We start from the raw sequence: 15,969 nt of genomic DNA, 5'->3' as shown, positions 1-15,969 counted from the left end.
CGATAATTTCTGAAAAGAACAATACAATGTCCTTGTCCTGCGTACGGGCTTGAGTCCCGTATATACGGAACAATGAAACTTTCAGCTTACCCCTAATGTTTTCTTCATGTCGGCACCTCTGGTGTGATGAAAATATAGTTGGATCTCGATATAATGATAACAAATTTTACGATCGTACCCAGATAAAATGATTAATACATGTATAGTATATCATATAGTACGATATATCTTATTTACCAACGACGCGACGCTTTTGTATTATTTAGGGAAAGTGATTAATTATAGTAATTAACTTAGAGAAATTTATCAAATTTACAAACAACGCTTGGATACTATGCATAACCGCCGGTAAAAGTGATAAATTTAGGGAAATTTATCAAACTTACCAAAATGTTTGGTAAGTATACATGCCATATTACCAAGTATTTTGGTAAGTTTTATAAATTTCCCTAAATTTTTATCATTTTTACTGCAACACATATATTATAAATTCCCCCACATACATTTCTCATGATACGGGCATACCCGAATTACATTTATTTATGACTTATAAATATACAAATTATACTTGTATATCCATAAAAACTTTCATTAAATTTTTTGCACTTGCATTTTTTGACTTTTTTTTCCAAGCATTCTCTCATTTTAACGAAATTCCCAATAATTTTCAAAAAAAAGTCTGTAAATTTTTAATGATCAATATTTTTTTTAACTGCTCTATCTTATTTATACACGATGTTTTTAAACAACTCTTTTTATTTTTACACACAATGCGTATTTTCTAAACATTTTTCTGAATTTTTATATTTTCTGAAAGACTTTCTTTCTTGATATTTTACATTCTTTCTATTTTATAACATTAAAAGGAAATTCTAGTTAGCGTTTTCTAAAAAATGGCATAGATTTCATTAATTTCAACAATTCCCTGAATTTTTATATTACTTCCTGTACAAATTTGTTTTGTTTTAAAAAATAAATTCATAATGGATATAAATTTCTTCACTTATATATTATAGTGAACAATTATGGATAGTGTTTTTATATCATATTTTCCGAAAATTATTTTCATTTTATTAAATTTATTTATTAATTCATTTTTAATTAAACAAATTTTTTTGTAATAATTTGCAAAAAAATTAATTTTCATTAAAAATGTTTTCGAAAACTTTTAATTTCTATAATATTTTGCTATAAAAATATTTTAATATTATCATCTAGATAATATTGTAATATTGTTATGAAAAAGATATATTTATTTTATATACATGTTCCAAATAATTTCCTCAATTTATATATTTTCAATATAATATCTTCATTTCATTCGATTTGCAATGTCATAACTTCTTGTAATTTCTCCCAAACAAGACTTGATTTTTATATTTTATTTCTTATAAAAGTTTGGGACGAATTTGATTACCGTATAGACATATGCCGTGCATCCTAAGGTGGACATATTGAGCACCTTTAATTTAGTTTGTAAAAAACTTTGATTAGCCATGCAATATAAAATTAACCTTAAGTGTCTATGTTCAATATTTTTCGTAATATACGCATTTCAAATCGGGTGATTCTTTTTGAAACACCCTGTACTATAATTCCACATCAAGCAATACTATTTTTTGAGAAACGATGTTCCTCTTATAGTTATAGTCATTTCAAACCGATGCGATTGTAAATACAGTATCTTTTATCGCATCTTTATAAGTTTAAAGTTATTTAAAATATAAAGTATTGGAGAAATTCGTACACATATATATAATTCTTAAAATATTCAACTAACTTCTAGAAAGTCGATGCGAATTTCGGAGTACAAAAAACAGAACGATACAAAACTATTGCAATTACTTGAACCCGGATTATACAGGGCGTCCTGTAAGTACTAATGCGGCCTTTATCTCATCAACAGTCCGTCGTCAAGGTGCAGTTTTAATTTGAAAAATGCTTAAAATGCGCTAAAAAGTTATCCTGTACCAGTTTTGAGAGTGAAAATTCAGTGTGTAAGAAAATAAAAAATCTCAATTCTCATACAGTCCCCTTGTCCTTTTCCACACACACAATTATCAAGTTGTTGCGCTGTCTTATAATTTTTGTGATTGCGTTTTTAATTGGGTTGCTGTATTTTTGAAATATATGACATCCATATTTGTATGGGCATCTTTTTCTCAGCCACTTCGTTGAGTATTTTGCCTGTTGTAGCGTTGTATTTGTATTTATTTGTATTTGTCTCTCCTGAGGTCAACAAAAAAGAAATTCCTAGTTCCTACGTGCAATATTCGCAGAGATATTCGAATTCAAAAATCTGAGAAAGTTGGACAAGGACAGTATAAATAAGGAAAAACAGCGTTGTCCGTTAGTTTTTGCTAGTCTTTCATAACTTTTCTTCGATTTTAGAATTAAAATATCTTATCGAATATTGCACCTGTTGGCCTCAGGGAATACAGGGCAACAACTTTCTAATTGGAAGTTATTTTCATATGCATTATACACGTATTGGGATATTTTTTAGCAAGTAAATATGCACTAAGAAATAGAAAACATGCATTTTAAAAACTTATTATTTTTTTTTCATGGTGATTTTTTTAATGCGTATTTTCTCATTTTTGCTACATATTTCGTAATTTGTAATTTTTTCAGGATTTTTAGTCCATATTTTTGGGTTTTTAATGCATATTTTGTCATTTTTAAGTGTATATTTGCATATTTTTAGGGCATACTTCGCCACTTTTTAGTGCTTGTAATTTGGGCTCTAATTATCACAATATTATGTGAACTGTACGCTTGTTATCAATTGATTTCCAAATTGCTACACATGCTCATGTTCGAAATGAGGTTTTAAAGCAATTTAAGGCTGATAAATTGCTAATTGGATCTGGTAAATTGCGGGGAAAATTACTCATTACTCTAACATTCAATATCAGAGACATTACTCAATTAGAGATACATATTAAAGGGCTGAAAGAGAGCCAATTCTCGTTCCTCGATGTATTTTTTTTTTACCTCCAAAGCTAAAGTAAAGATAGAAGAAAACTAAATTAGAAAAGAATGTGATGGTAAAGTTACAAGATAATTCGGGAGATTACGAGATAATTCTCACGACAGAAAAAGAAAAATAATAAGTAACACACCCCGGTAGAAGGGATGGGTTCCATCCATTTAGGAGGAAAGTTGCTAAATGGTTGTCTTGATTAATGTCGGGCTGAGATCAGCCATTTGAGCAAACTTTGGTGGACCTGGGGAAGCTATAAAAGTCCTTTTATTGCCAACGAAAATGGAAAGGTTTAATCTATTAGCTAACCATGATTTTTTTTTTCTTCTTCTTTTCCTTTCTTCCCGGGTAATTACAGGAAAATAAAGATTCCGGAACCGATTGCGAGATGCTCGGGATACAATTCAAGGATTAGCTCGCGAGATCTGAGATCGTTTCTCAATGATGCCTGTGGTAAATGGTCTAATTTGTGTTGTAACTTACAAGCATGGATAATCATACGCTGTATTAAATTTTTTTAAATATTAATTGAATTTTGCAGAAAATAAATGATATTGTCTTAAGAAAAATTAAATTTATTTTTTATAATCGCATTATAATCATCATCGATCACATAATTTTCTTTTTTTACTTTCGAAAATTAAGCAAAGTTAAAAGAGCAATTGTTTAAAGCAGTTCTTGGGTAAAGCATTGTTGTAAATCATTCGTTGTTCTGAGCATTGTTGTAAATCACTCGTTGTTCTGAGCATTGTTGTAAATCACTCGTTGTTCTGAGCGTTGTTGTAAATCACTCGTTGTTCTGTGCATTGTTGTAAATCACTCGTTGTTCTGAGCATTGTTGTAAATCACTCGTTGTTCTGAGCATTGTTGTAAATCATTCGTTGTTCTGAGCATTATTGTAAATCATTCGTTGTTCTGTGCATTGTTGTAAATCACTCGTTGTTCTGAGCATTGTTGTAAATCACTCGTTGTTCTGAGCATTGTTGTAAATCACTCGTTGTTCTGAGCATTATTGTAAATCATTCGTTGTTCTGAACATTGTTGAAAATAAATTCTTAAGCAGATCATTGTTGAAAATTAGTTGTTATGCTGAGCATAATTGTTGAAAATCAGTTCTTAAGCAGAGCAACGTTAGAAATCAGTTGTTGTGCAGATCATTGTTGAAAAGCTGTTCTTGTGTAGAGCATTGTATAAAAGCTGTTCTTGTGTAGAGCATTGTATAAAAACAGTTTTTGATAAAGAGATTGGTGAGAAGCAAATCTCGTGTAGCGCATAGTTGAAAAACAGTTCTTGTGCAGAGCATTTTTGGCATCAGTTCTTGTGGAAAGCATAGTTGAAAAGTTAGTTTTATATGCAGTACAGCATTGTTCAAAGACGGATTAAGATCGTTTGAGGTCCCGGGTGCAAAAGAAAAAATTGGTCCCCTTGAGTTAGAAAAATGTTTAAAGTTGGGTATTTGCGGGGGCCCTTCAGAATTCCGGGGCCCGGTGCGCCCGCCGTTAATTCGCCTCTGGCATTGTTCAAAAAAGCAACGTTGTAACAACAATCAGTATAGAGCATTGTTCAAAAATCAACACTGTATTTTCAGTACGATGCATTGTTCAATACCTTGACGTTGCATTTTCAGTTTAGATCATTGCCCAATTAGATCTTGTATTGAGCATCGTTCAAAAGTCTATTGTTTTCCGACAAAAACTGTTGTTATTTATTTTTTCGTTCTTGTTGTGTTGCTACAAAACTACTGCTGCCTCATCATTATTTGAAATATACAGCTTGAAAGATTTTGTTGCAAGAGCATCATAGTTCTGAGCATTGTACAAAATGTTTAAAAGCTATTAAGGAATTGTTCAAAACAACTATTGCCTGTTTGAAGGTGAATGTTGCCAAAGGTATTGTTCGAAAGCTTCTGTTGCCAAATGCACTGTTTGAAAGCTTCTGTTGCGAAATGCACTGTTTGAAAGCTTCCTTTTGCCAAATGCAGTTTGAAAGTTTCTGTTGCCAAATGCACTGTTTGAAAGTCTGTTGCCAAATGCAATGGGGGCGTAGTAGCCCAGGTCGATAAGATACTCGCTTAAAGGATGTTTAGAGGTGTCGCGAGTTCGATACCCGGTTCGTCCTTGTCAGAAAACTTTCCTGACACGGGTACAACAAAAACAGTGAGCTGAAAAAATTGCTACCGCAGGGAGTCCCCCATCGAGGGGTTAGCGCACCAACTGATGAGCATAAAAAACAAGCCTGCCGTTTGGAATCGGCAATAAATTGTAGGTCCTGATCTAATTAGCTCTCGTGTGCAGAAAATGACCGTGATGTGACAAAAATTATCAATGAGGATCAATGACCTAATGCACGGTTTGAAAGCTGTACATATGTTCTGAATCACTGCATATTTTCTAGTATATACTGTATTTTTCGGCAAGTGTTATTCGTTGGCTATATTTAGCGATTTCTCTGACAGTTGGTAATATTGTGGAGAGAATTTGTGATATTTCCCATTTATGACCCATACTACCCATTTTCTCTCGATCAAATATGGTCACCCTAATCACACTGTAACAGCTTCTTGCACAGCTTTTGATTGCATCTAATAACATATTTCGTCAAAAAAAGTCATCGAAACGGTAACCTCGGTTGTAACGACTACTCGGAGATTTCCCGACAAAAATTCACGAAATCTTCGACGTCGTTATAATCGAGTTCGACTGTACATCAAAACCACATTTTTGTCGACATATCAACAGAAACAACGGTAAAAAAAAAAATGTGCAGAAAAGAGAAGTTTAAGGCATTTCTCATTGTTGACTGATGTGTCGACTCGCGAAAGTCATGTCCCATTGGTCTCAATTTGCTCATCGAAACAAATTAAGTTACCGACTGATTCCTGAGTGCTGGCTGATGCTGCTGGAAGAAGAATCATCATCAAGGTGCCTTCAGGGGGGGAAAGGAACGGAGGGATTGATTTGGAAGAGATGGGCATACACACAGTCAGTGAAGTACTGTACTGCCTCCAGACAGCAAGGGGGAACAACAGTAAAGGTTTCTTGAGGAAGGGTGGAGAACTCGAGATTGTCATGGCGGAGGAAAATTGATGACTGCAGCAGCAGCATCAGAGTAAACGCTACAAGGAATACTTGCCCTTGTGCTGGAAGCAGCATTACCAGGGAAATGGTAGGGAACCGAAATGATTTCCCTCAAGGATCGTACGGAGAGAGAAAAAAAAAACACATACAGTGCACGGAAAATAACCAAATATGTTAAGAGGAGGAATAGATCGAAGGAACCAAAAAAAAAACAACAACAACACTCAATTGGATTCAGTCAGCATCTTAGAGAGGAGGAACCTGTTGTATAGGGACGTTGTCAGCGGGGGAACTTTGGGGATTTCGATACAAAAACGAATTAGGGCAAGGAGGGGGCAAAAAAAAGAAGCAAAATAGCTACTAGATTGCAATTAAAGTAAAGGAGAAAATACGATTTTAACATTTTTTGCAGAGTGGATTGCTTTCACCCTCTTTTTTTTCATGTTCCCCTAGTAGAAGAGAGAGAGAGAGAATGTATATTGGGCTGGGGCTTTTCTACGGGGAGTCTAAGACTGAACGCGCGAGATTTGCTTATTGAGCTTAATTAGTGAGATACAAGCTTATACCGGAGTTCCCCCTCCCTCCTCCCCGATTTATATACGAATAAAGTCCCATGTTCTCATGTTTAGGGTGATCTTGTTTAAGAATTGATCCAATTGGATTCCCTCTCGGTTTTCGTTACATTGACTGAATGAACGCCAGGAGTTTGCCGCTGGTCTTATCCCGTTGCCGTGCCGAGATCTCTTCCAGCCCAGCCTCGTGGCAGAGTCTGAAAACACTTTATTTTGTGTCACAAAATAAAAACATACAAAATTTTTACAACATATTTTTTCCCCCGGACAATTGAGTTCCGTCGCGATTTACAAATTTTGTGGTGATTACAGACGAGATGGGGTTTGGAGGTGGGAGAAAAGTTTCTGGGTTTCGTTAAGATGGATGAATGTACGTATATTAGGATGGAGGTGTATTATAAAAGCAATGGGGGGGGGGGCATGCCATCATCTCATCTGTTATTTTAAATCGTTACAGTGACTGTATCTGTTTTTTATTTTTCATCTTTTGTGAATTCAAGATACGGTTGAGAGCTCTTTTGTTTGGGTATAACTCAGCTGTCATAAGAGAATCAGGTCTGCGTCTAGCCGCTGTGCGGTCGTGTGGGCATCGTGCTGGACTCTCGTCCTGAGGATCCAGGTCCAAACCCCGTTGACGGTCGGCTGAAGTTGGTTTTCTGCGGTTTTTCAGCTTCGATCGACGCGAATGCGAGCCGGTCCCCCATTTGGAAAAGTCTCTCCGCAGACAGCAGGCAGAACTACAACGCGATACTGACGTAATATTAAAATTCTTGAATTTCCATCTTTACTTCGGAAAATGGAAGACAGGTGGCAGCATGAACACGAAACTAGCGCAACGTCACAAGCATAGGTGGAGATGGACTTAGAATTAATTATGTCCACGTTAGTTATGGCAACCCATCAAACCGCATTCACGATGCGGTAATCATTTTTCCCCTACAAAATTTGGCGGTAAAAACTATGTGTTTTTATATAATTATTTGTACAGTGTTTTCTCTCAAATTTCACTTTTTTTTCCTCTCTCATCACATGGAGCTAGAAAAACATGCAGGCTTATCACACGTTGGCGATCAAAAGAAAAATGGATTTGGCTCCTTACATCGGCGCATTGAGCTTTGGCCAGGAAATCTCTGGCCACTTCACAAAGTGGCCGGCAACGTCGTGACCTAGCCGCATTTCGGGCTTTGACAGTAATATATATATATATATGCATATATATATATAATATAAGAAAACCAAAAAAATATATTTTTTTCCTAGTAAGCAAGGTGCCTGAGATTTAACTGATTTGATTCTGGAATATTGATCAATTCTGGAAAAAATTATCGCTCTCACCAATTATGAATCTTAATAAATTCTGAATTTTTTCATCAATTATAGGAATTTTCTCTCATTAATTCTGAATTTCTATTCAATTTTTTCTCTCATTAATCATGAATTTTAATCATCTCTGGAATTATCACTCCCATCTCAGTTCTCGAATTATTCTTCCGATTAATATATATTCTGAATTTTCTTTAATTCTGGAATTATTTCTCTCATTAATTCTGAATCTTAATCAATACTGGAATTATTTCTCTCATTAATTCTGAATCTTAATCAATACTGGAATTATTCTTCTAATTAATTGTGAATTTTCTTCAATTTTGGGATTCTGATTTTTCATTGGTGATATTTTTCAGCATTCTCCTGTGACAATGCACAAATTTTTGAATGCCGATTCCCCGCCCCCACAAAATATATAAAATCGGGGCTATATAACGATCAGTGTTTCTTAACCTTTTTTTGCCCGTGCCCCCCCCCCCCTTTGAACCATATTTTTTTTCTCGTGGCTCCCCTGTATTACCCAGAGTTTTCAACTCTCATTTAGAAGCAAGACACTTTATACGTATTGAAATGATTTGTTTCAGTGAATTTATACGGAACGAAAATTTTGCAAAGAAAATTGGCCTCCAGACTAGCCTAGAATTTATTGATCTCCCCGCTAGTGCGAGTTCTATCAGGACCGCCTCAATATCATGGGGAACCCCCTCCTTAGGCAAAGTGATGCTATGGTAGTCCCATACTTTAGCTGGAAATAAACAGCCTACATATTTTCTACTTATTTTCAAAATTAATTGTACTATACAAAATATCATAAGGTGGGGTCACTTATGGGCATGACGCCCCTGACAAGAGTGGGACTGGAAGAGCTACAGCCCGGGGCCTAATATGGTTTTCATAATTTTTTTTTTTCATACAATAAATTTCATATAGGGAAGGGGGGTCTGAAAAATTTAGCCGGGGACTTGAGAAAAACCCCATTTTAGGGAACTTGTTGCAAAATGTAGGCGGTGAGGCCTGGGTGGGTCTATGCCCTAAAGAAGGCCCTGGTTTTATGGGTGGTTTTGTTGGATTCTTTTTCTCACTGTAAGTGTTAGTCACTAATATAAAATATTTATTTCTTCACACCTTAATTTTTCTTCTCAGCTCTCCAAACCACCTGTCATGGCCCCTTTCTCCATTTTCTTCCGTGGCCCCCTTGAAGTATCCCAGTACCACAAGGGGGCCATATGGCCATATGGGAGAACCACAGCTTTAAATTATTCTCTCGCGCCGGAGCCCCGCGTCTGATAAGGGCGGCCCTGGCCACAGAGGCAATTTTCGGACTTACTTCGGATTACATACAGAGTGTCCTGCAAGTCCTAATTCGGCCTTTATCTCATCAACCGTTCGTCGTGGAGAGGTGTGGTTCTAGTTAACAAAAAATGCTCAAAATGTGTTCGGGAATACTGATTTGAAAGGTGGAAAATACAATGAAAATACAGTGTGTGTCATAAAATAAGAAATCGAAATTTTTATATGGTTCCCCCCGTCCTTCAACTTCCAATTAGAAAGCTGTTGCCCCTGTCTCTCGTGACGCAAAAAAAGTCCATGTTTCCAAGTGCAATATTCATTGAGTTTTTGAATTGAAAAGGCAGGGGGAAATTGGGAAAGAACAGTATAAATGAGGGGGAAAACAAACATTGGCCGTGAATTTATGTTGTTCTTTGAAAAAAAAAATCCAATTTTGAATTCAAATATCTCATCGAATATTGCACTGAAAGTTATGGATTTTTATTTTTTTGGCCCGGGAGAGACAGGGCAACAGCTTTTTAATTGGAAATTAAAGGACAGGAGAGACCGTATAAAAATTTAGATTTTGCGACACACACTGTATTTTCACTCTCAAAACTGGTGCAGGGTAATTTCCGAACACAATTTCTCAGCATTTTTTAAAATTTAAACCATATCGACGAACGGTTGATGAGACAAAGGCCGAATTAGGACTTACAGGACACCCTGTATATTGTGTTATGCACCTTACGTAATATCGGTGGTTCGGGTCCTTAATACTGTAGTTTGATGTCCGCAAAAATGCTTTTTTCCCCCCAACCATTAATAAGTGGAAGGAAAAATGAATGGAAAACCCGGATAATATTCCTGTTATGAATTGTCCGTGAGAATTCGTTTGTCAGTGAAATCCAGTTCACGCCGTTGGTCGCCGGGTCACGTCATTGAACTGAAAATTTTCATTAAATTCCTTCCACGGAGCTGACGGTCATTCATCAAGGAGATCCTCCTTCCGGAAAACCGAGAGAGAGGATTTTTCTCTCTCACGCACTTCTTTGTCATCTTAAGAAAATCGATATGAAGATGATTGGATCGATAGTCCTTCGCTATCATCCCCCGTCCGGTTCGGGAAAAATAAAATACAAATAAATCAATTGATATCTAATTACCACACACACATACATACATTTTATGTAACACCGAAATCACTGCCACCTGGCGATTTTTATACGCAACAGTTTGTCCTTTTTCTTTGAATAATTCGGTGAGAGAAATTGGTTTTTTTTTTTAGTTTTTTTGAGCGCACATGCTCGGGCCATGGTCCGCGGATGAAATGTGGCCCCCTCGGAGTCATGTGGTGTGTCCCTTGACCTCAAACCTAGTTTTCTAAAAATGAACTAAACAGCGAATTTCCGTATAACTTAAGTGACCCCCGCGGTGCAGTACCACATTACTTGAGCGACCCGCGTCATATTCCCAGATCGCCCAGATCACGTAAGTTGGCCAAAGAGATCACTCAAGTGACCCGCGGCGCATTGCTAGATCGCTTAAGTGGCCATCGGCACAGTGTCAGATCACTTACATGTCCCGCAGCACATTTCCAGATCACCGCGGCACCGTTGCACAGCCCTTAAGTGGTCCGTGGCACGTTTCCAGATCAGTTAAGCAACCCTCGACACAGTTTCAGATCACTTACGTGTCGCGCGGCACAATTCTAGATCGCTCAAGCGACCCATGGCACAGGTTTTAAATTACTTACGTGTATCTCAGCACATTTTTAGATCACTGCGGCACAGTTATAGAGCACTCAAGTGGTCCGTGGCACGTTTCCAGATCAGTTAAGCGACCGTCGGCACGGTTTCAAGTCACTTTCGTGTCATCGCCACGACAGTTTCAGAGCACGTATGTGTCCCGCAGCACATTCCAAGATCACCGTGGCACAGTTCCGAATTAATTATCTGACTCGAGGCATAGTTATGAATCAAGAAGTGGCCCACGACATATTTCCTTTATCATCACGGCACAGTTCTAGAGCGCTTAAGTAACCCGTGGCACAGTTCTAGATCCCTTTCGTGAACAACGGCACACGTAGATCACTTAAGCGACCCGTGGCACATTTTCAAACCATCAAAACACACTTCCACATCACGAGTGACCCGTGGCATATTTACAGATTACCGTGGCACATTCCCAGCTCAATTTAGTGACCAGCAGGAATGGTCCATCGTATGGCGGTTGTAATGGTTTGCGAAATGCATCATATCTAACAAAGACATGATCGCAAGTGAAATTTAGTGACCCGCTGCATATTTGCGGATCGCTCAAGTGACTTGCGGCGTAGTTCCAGATCTCAAGCGGGAGTGCCACCTTAAAGCATTGCCCCACCCGAGCACGGCCCGGGAGTCTCATGAAAATGAGATCTGATTAAAAATTTTGAGAGTAAGCATGCATATTGGAAGGCAGGCATTTCTAGCCGGGTAAGAGGCGTCAGAAAAATCACTTCACCCAGGGACCCATGATGCGCTAAGCGGCTCGCGGCCCATTTACAGATCACTTGAGTGACCCGCGACTTCATTAAGAAATCACTTTAGTATCCTGCGGCACGTTTCCGAATCAATGAAGTGGCCCTGCACTCGCCTAAAGGTTGGACACTCCTTGAGTTAAGGGAAAGGTGCTCAACCTTTGGAACAGTGCGGGCCACTTCACTGATTTGAAAACGTGTCACGGGCCACTAAGTGATCTGGTAGTGTGATGCGGATCACTTAAGTCATATATACTCAAACAAGGACCCTCGGGTCATATGTGCCCCTCGGAGTCATGTGCGACCCGTGACCTCAAACCTAATTTTGTAAAAATTAACTGAGCAGCACATTTGCGGAGATCACTTAAGTGGCTCTTGCTATAGTTCCCATATCAAGTGCCACGCAGTATACTGACAGATCACTTACGTGATCCGCCGTTGCAGTGCCATGTCACTTTATTTACTCGTGGCACAATTCTAGATCACTCAAGTGTCCCACGGCACATTTCACCATTATTTAAGTGAAAACGGCACATTTCATTACCTTTGAAGTGGCTCGTGCCACATTTCCACAAGACTTAAGTGACCCGCGGCATATTTGCAGATCATGTCACTGGCCCGCAACACTTTTCCAGATCATTTGTGTGATCCGCGGCACATTTACAGATCACTTAAGTGGCACGTCACACATTTTCAAATCAGTGAAGTGCCCCCCACCTACCCGTAATCTCTTAAAGGTTGAGCCCCCTTGACTTGAGCAGTGCCACTAAGTGCTTCGGAATTGTGTCGCGGATGGCTCAGGTGATCTGTAAATATGTCGCAGGCCACTTGAGTGATGTGGAACCGTGTCACGGGTCACTTAAGTGTTCTATAAATGTGGCACGGCCAGTTTAAGTACTCTGGTAATATACGCGTGGTCACTCCTGTAAATGTACCGTTCAGTTAATTTTTACGAATTTAGGCTTGAAGTCACGGGCCACATCCGAGGGCCAGATTTGGCCCGCACTTCACGGGTATGTGGCAATGGAACCATTAAAAAAAGAAGTAGATTCCGTGTAATAGGATACCATACTGTGTGTGTGTTACCCGAAAGTCATGAGTTACACGAAATTCCAAATAACAGCGCCGATGAACTCTGCGAAGGTCGGGCGCGTAACATGTCATCATGACACACGCCTCGGTTTGCAATGCATGTTTCGTAAGCACTTCGAGTCTTTTCTGTCTCATCCATCACGTGCTTCCTCTTCTTCTTCTTCTTCTTGCATAAACCTTCTATATAATGTTGTCTCGTTCGTCACGCGGGTCTGAGTTCGAATATTGAATAACGTTACGCAAAAATGTGTTGTTCAAGAAATTAAAATGAATTATTCATCATGTCCATAGCGTAGATCAATGTCTTTAACCCCCATGTACGCTACAGTTGGAGGAACTGGATGGGATATTTAGGTGCCCGCAAAAAATAATCAGCTCATTGCCAAGAGTACGCAAGCCTCTTACCACATAACTAGGGTCCTCAAGACTCCTACGCATTTCTCGAAAGATGCACTCACCTCCCACGCATGTTGTATAGCGAGTACGTAAGCTTTCAAAGCATTTCTAGGTTTTGTGCTCGCTTTCTATATGGGAGGGTTAGGCTCATACCTCCCAAGCATTTATAGCGTGACGCAAGCATGTCATATCTAAGGTATATCATACATATCTAAAGGTACATAAGCCTCCCACGCATTCCTAAGGGGTAGCTATGCTCTCTTTGTATGGGGCGGGGGGAGGGGTTACACGGTTTACGGAAAATTCACCGACAACAATTCACCGCCATGCAATTCACCGCTAGGAAAATTCACCAGTAGGTCACTCACTCACATACTCATTAGGTCACTCACAGGCAAAGGCCTCAGCTGTGAGAGCCGAATAGGGCACTTCACAGGTCCTGAGATATGGTGTTGTTACATGCCAATTACAGAACAGACAAATAAAGTTCTTCTAAGAACAAAATAGGTTTATCTCAAGGTGTCCTGGGCTATAGCCTTGCCAGCCTCCCGCCAGGGGCGGCACATGAAGCTTTGCACCCGGGCGACGAATAAGCTCGAGCTGCCCCTGGATACGCAAGCCTCTCTCGAATTTCTAGGGCGATGCAAGCCTCGCACAAGTTTCGATGAAGGATACTATTGCCTCCTAGACCAGGCATCTTCAACCCGTTGCTCGCGAGCACCACAGTGCTCCCTGAAGTACGCAGAGTGCTCGATGCTCGTGTTCGATTTCATGCTCGCGAGCACTTGCGCAACGTTCCAATTAAACACCTTGTGTTTGAAATTGCATTCAAGGATTGAAATCCTCATCATTTCATGCAATCGTATGTCAAACTTGCCGATAAGGGTGCTCTTCTTTTAATGATGGGTACAGGCAGTGCTCGCGACTGGAAAAAGGTTGAAGACTCTCCCTGTCCTAGACATTTCCTAGGAGTTTTTGAAGTGCGCATAAAAGTTGTGAATTTGCTGGTACAGACAAAGCCTCTTAAAACTCCTCAAAAAACATCCCAAACACTACTCTGCATCTTGGTGACTTTGGTACAGAACAGAATTTTCCAAACTCTTGTTGTGGCGATCTCGGGAATAACCTTAAGTCGCGCTAACGGACGTATTTATTGATACGGATGCACGCGCTAAAATAAACGGCCATGTCGTGAACTAAATTTTAGCGCCAATCACTGTCAGAATTATTTTCACTCGAGCCCGTTTAACTCTTGACCATCCCAGAATCCCTATTGAAAAAAAAAAGAGCCTATATTTTCACAACACGGGCATTTCTTTCAACGCAAGATTCTTCTTTTTCGCATCGGGGGGGGGGGGGGGTAAAATGTCCCGTGGTCCAAGGGCTGCCAAATCCGTGTTGAAAAGGCGAAAAAAAACTTTGTTGACCAAAAAAACGTGGGTGGGGGGAGTCCAAACGTAGTTTTCACAACATGGGGGGGGGGGGCTTTCTTATCAGACACAGGGTCCGCGGCCCCTATGCTCCGATTTAATATATTTCGTGGAAGAGGGGAATTGGCACCCAGATATTCATGCATTGTCACAGACTATACACGAATACTGAAAATATCTATTCGCCTATAAAAATTCACAATCAATAAGAGAGAGAAAATCCCAAAATTTATACGAAATTCAAAATTAATGATAGAGTAATAATTCTGGAATTATTATTCGTTATTGAACTTCACACAGAATCAATGTAAGAAATAATTCCAGAATTGATTGAAATTTCAGAATCGAATCGGTTAACGTTCAGACACCTTGTTTGCTACGAAAAAAATGTATTTGATGTACGTATATTTTTCAGTTCTATTACCTTATATGTGTTGGGTCCCCCCCCCCCAAACCGCGGGGCACGGGGCGACAGCAAATGTCGAATGTCCCTAACGGTGATTGTTTCTCCACACGGTTAGAGATTTTTTTCCCCTGAGTCGCCCCGTCTATTCCCATATAATGGAAAACAAGCATTACAGAATCCTCAGAAGTTTAAATTTCTATAGCACGGCATATGTATATATTTCTTTTATGCATAATAAATCGATTCTAAAATCAAAGATAAGAATCAAAAAGAATGGAAGTTCTCACCTGTTTCGAAGTGTTGATTCTGCCGGTCGAAGGCCCTCGTGAAAGCATCGCATTGCGTAATCCCTTCTAGTCTCAACTCCATGATTATTATTATTACCACAGTGGACACACAACACACACCAACACTCACGAACTCGTACGAGATATATCGGTAAATTCTTCAAGGTTCCATCAATTTCGGAAGTATTTGATCAAGATCTCTCACGAAACAAATATCAACTCACACGATGTCGACGTGTAAATTACGATTTTTCCACCCCAAACTTTCCGATAATAATCGCACGTTTTTCTTACGTTTTCATGACTGGTGAAAACAAAAAGAGTCACTTTTCATTTTTTTTCCTCGTTCTCTCAAGAAGCGGCTCGTCGTGGTGTATGTATGTAGACACGCTTGTTGTGATGCGCAACGAACGCATGCTACTTGTTTTTTTTTTTTGGCGTGACAGAGCAACAGCTGCTGTTATGTATAGTCAGTCACTCAGTGGCAGAGAAGAGCAACAACCCCCCCCCCCCGATAATATAATAAGCTAAATACGGCAGATGTTACCTGGTTGCACGCGTACTTGGACGTACCAGCAGCAGCAGCGACCGACAGGCAGCCTTGCTTTTG

At 39.1% G+C, this 15,969-nt stretch overlaps 1 protein-coding gene across 1 annotated transcript in view; it reads right to left on the bottom strand.

Annotated features, from left to right (window-relative positions):
• The window catches only part of Liprin-gamma (liprin protein kazrin), a 134,700-nt gene extending 119,185 nt beyond the window's left edge, over positions 1-15,515 (bottom strand). The window contains exon 1 of the mRNA XM_089246003.1: positions 15,360-15,515. Coding sequence (XP_089102129.1) covers positions 15,360-15,441 — 82 coding nt within the window. The 5' untranslated portion in view covers positions 15,442-15,515. The remainder of the gene's footprint in view (positions 1-15,359) is intronic.
• Between the last annotated feature and the right edge of the window lie 454 nt (positions 15,516-15,969).

The sequence above is a fragment of the Pholcus phalangioides genome, unplaced genomic scaffold (assembly GCF_987345545.1).
Source record: "Pholcus phalangioides strain wild (caught in Gottingen) unplaced genomic scaffold, Ppha-v1.0 ptg000016l_1, whole genome shotgun sequence".
Lineage (NCBI taxonomy): Eukaryota > Metazoa > Arthropoda > Arachnida > Araneae > Pholcidae > Pholcus > Pholcus phalangioides.
Note: the sequence above shows the minus strand (reverse complement) of the source record. Positions and strands in the feature narration are given on the sequence as shown.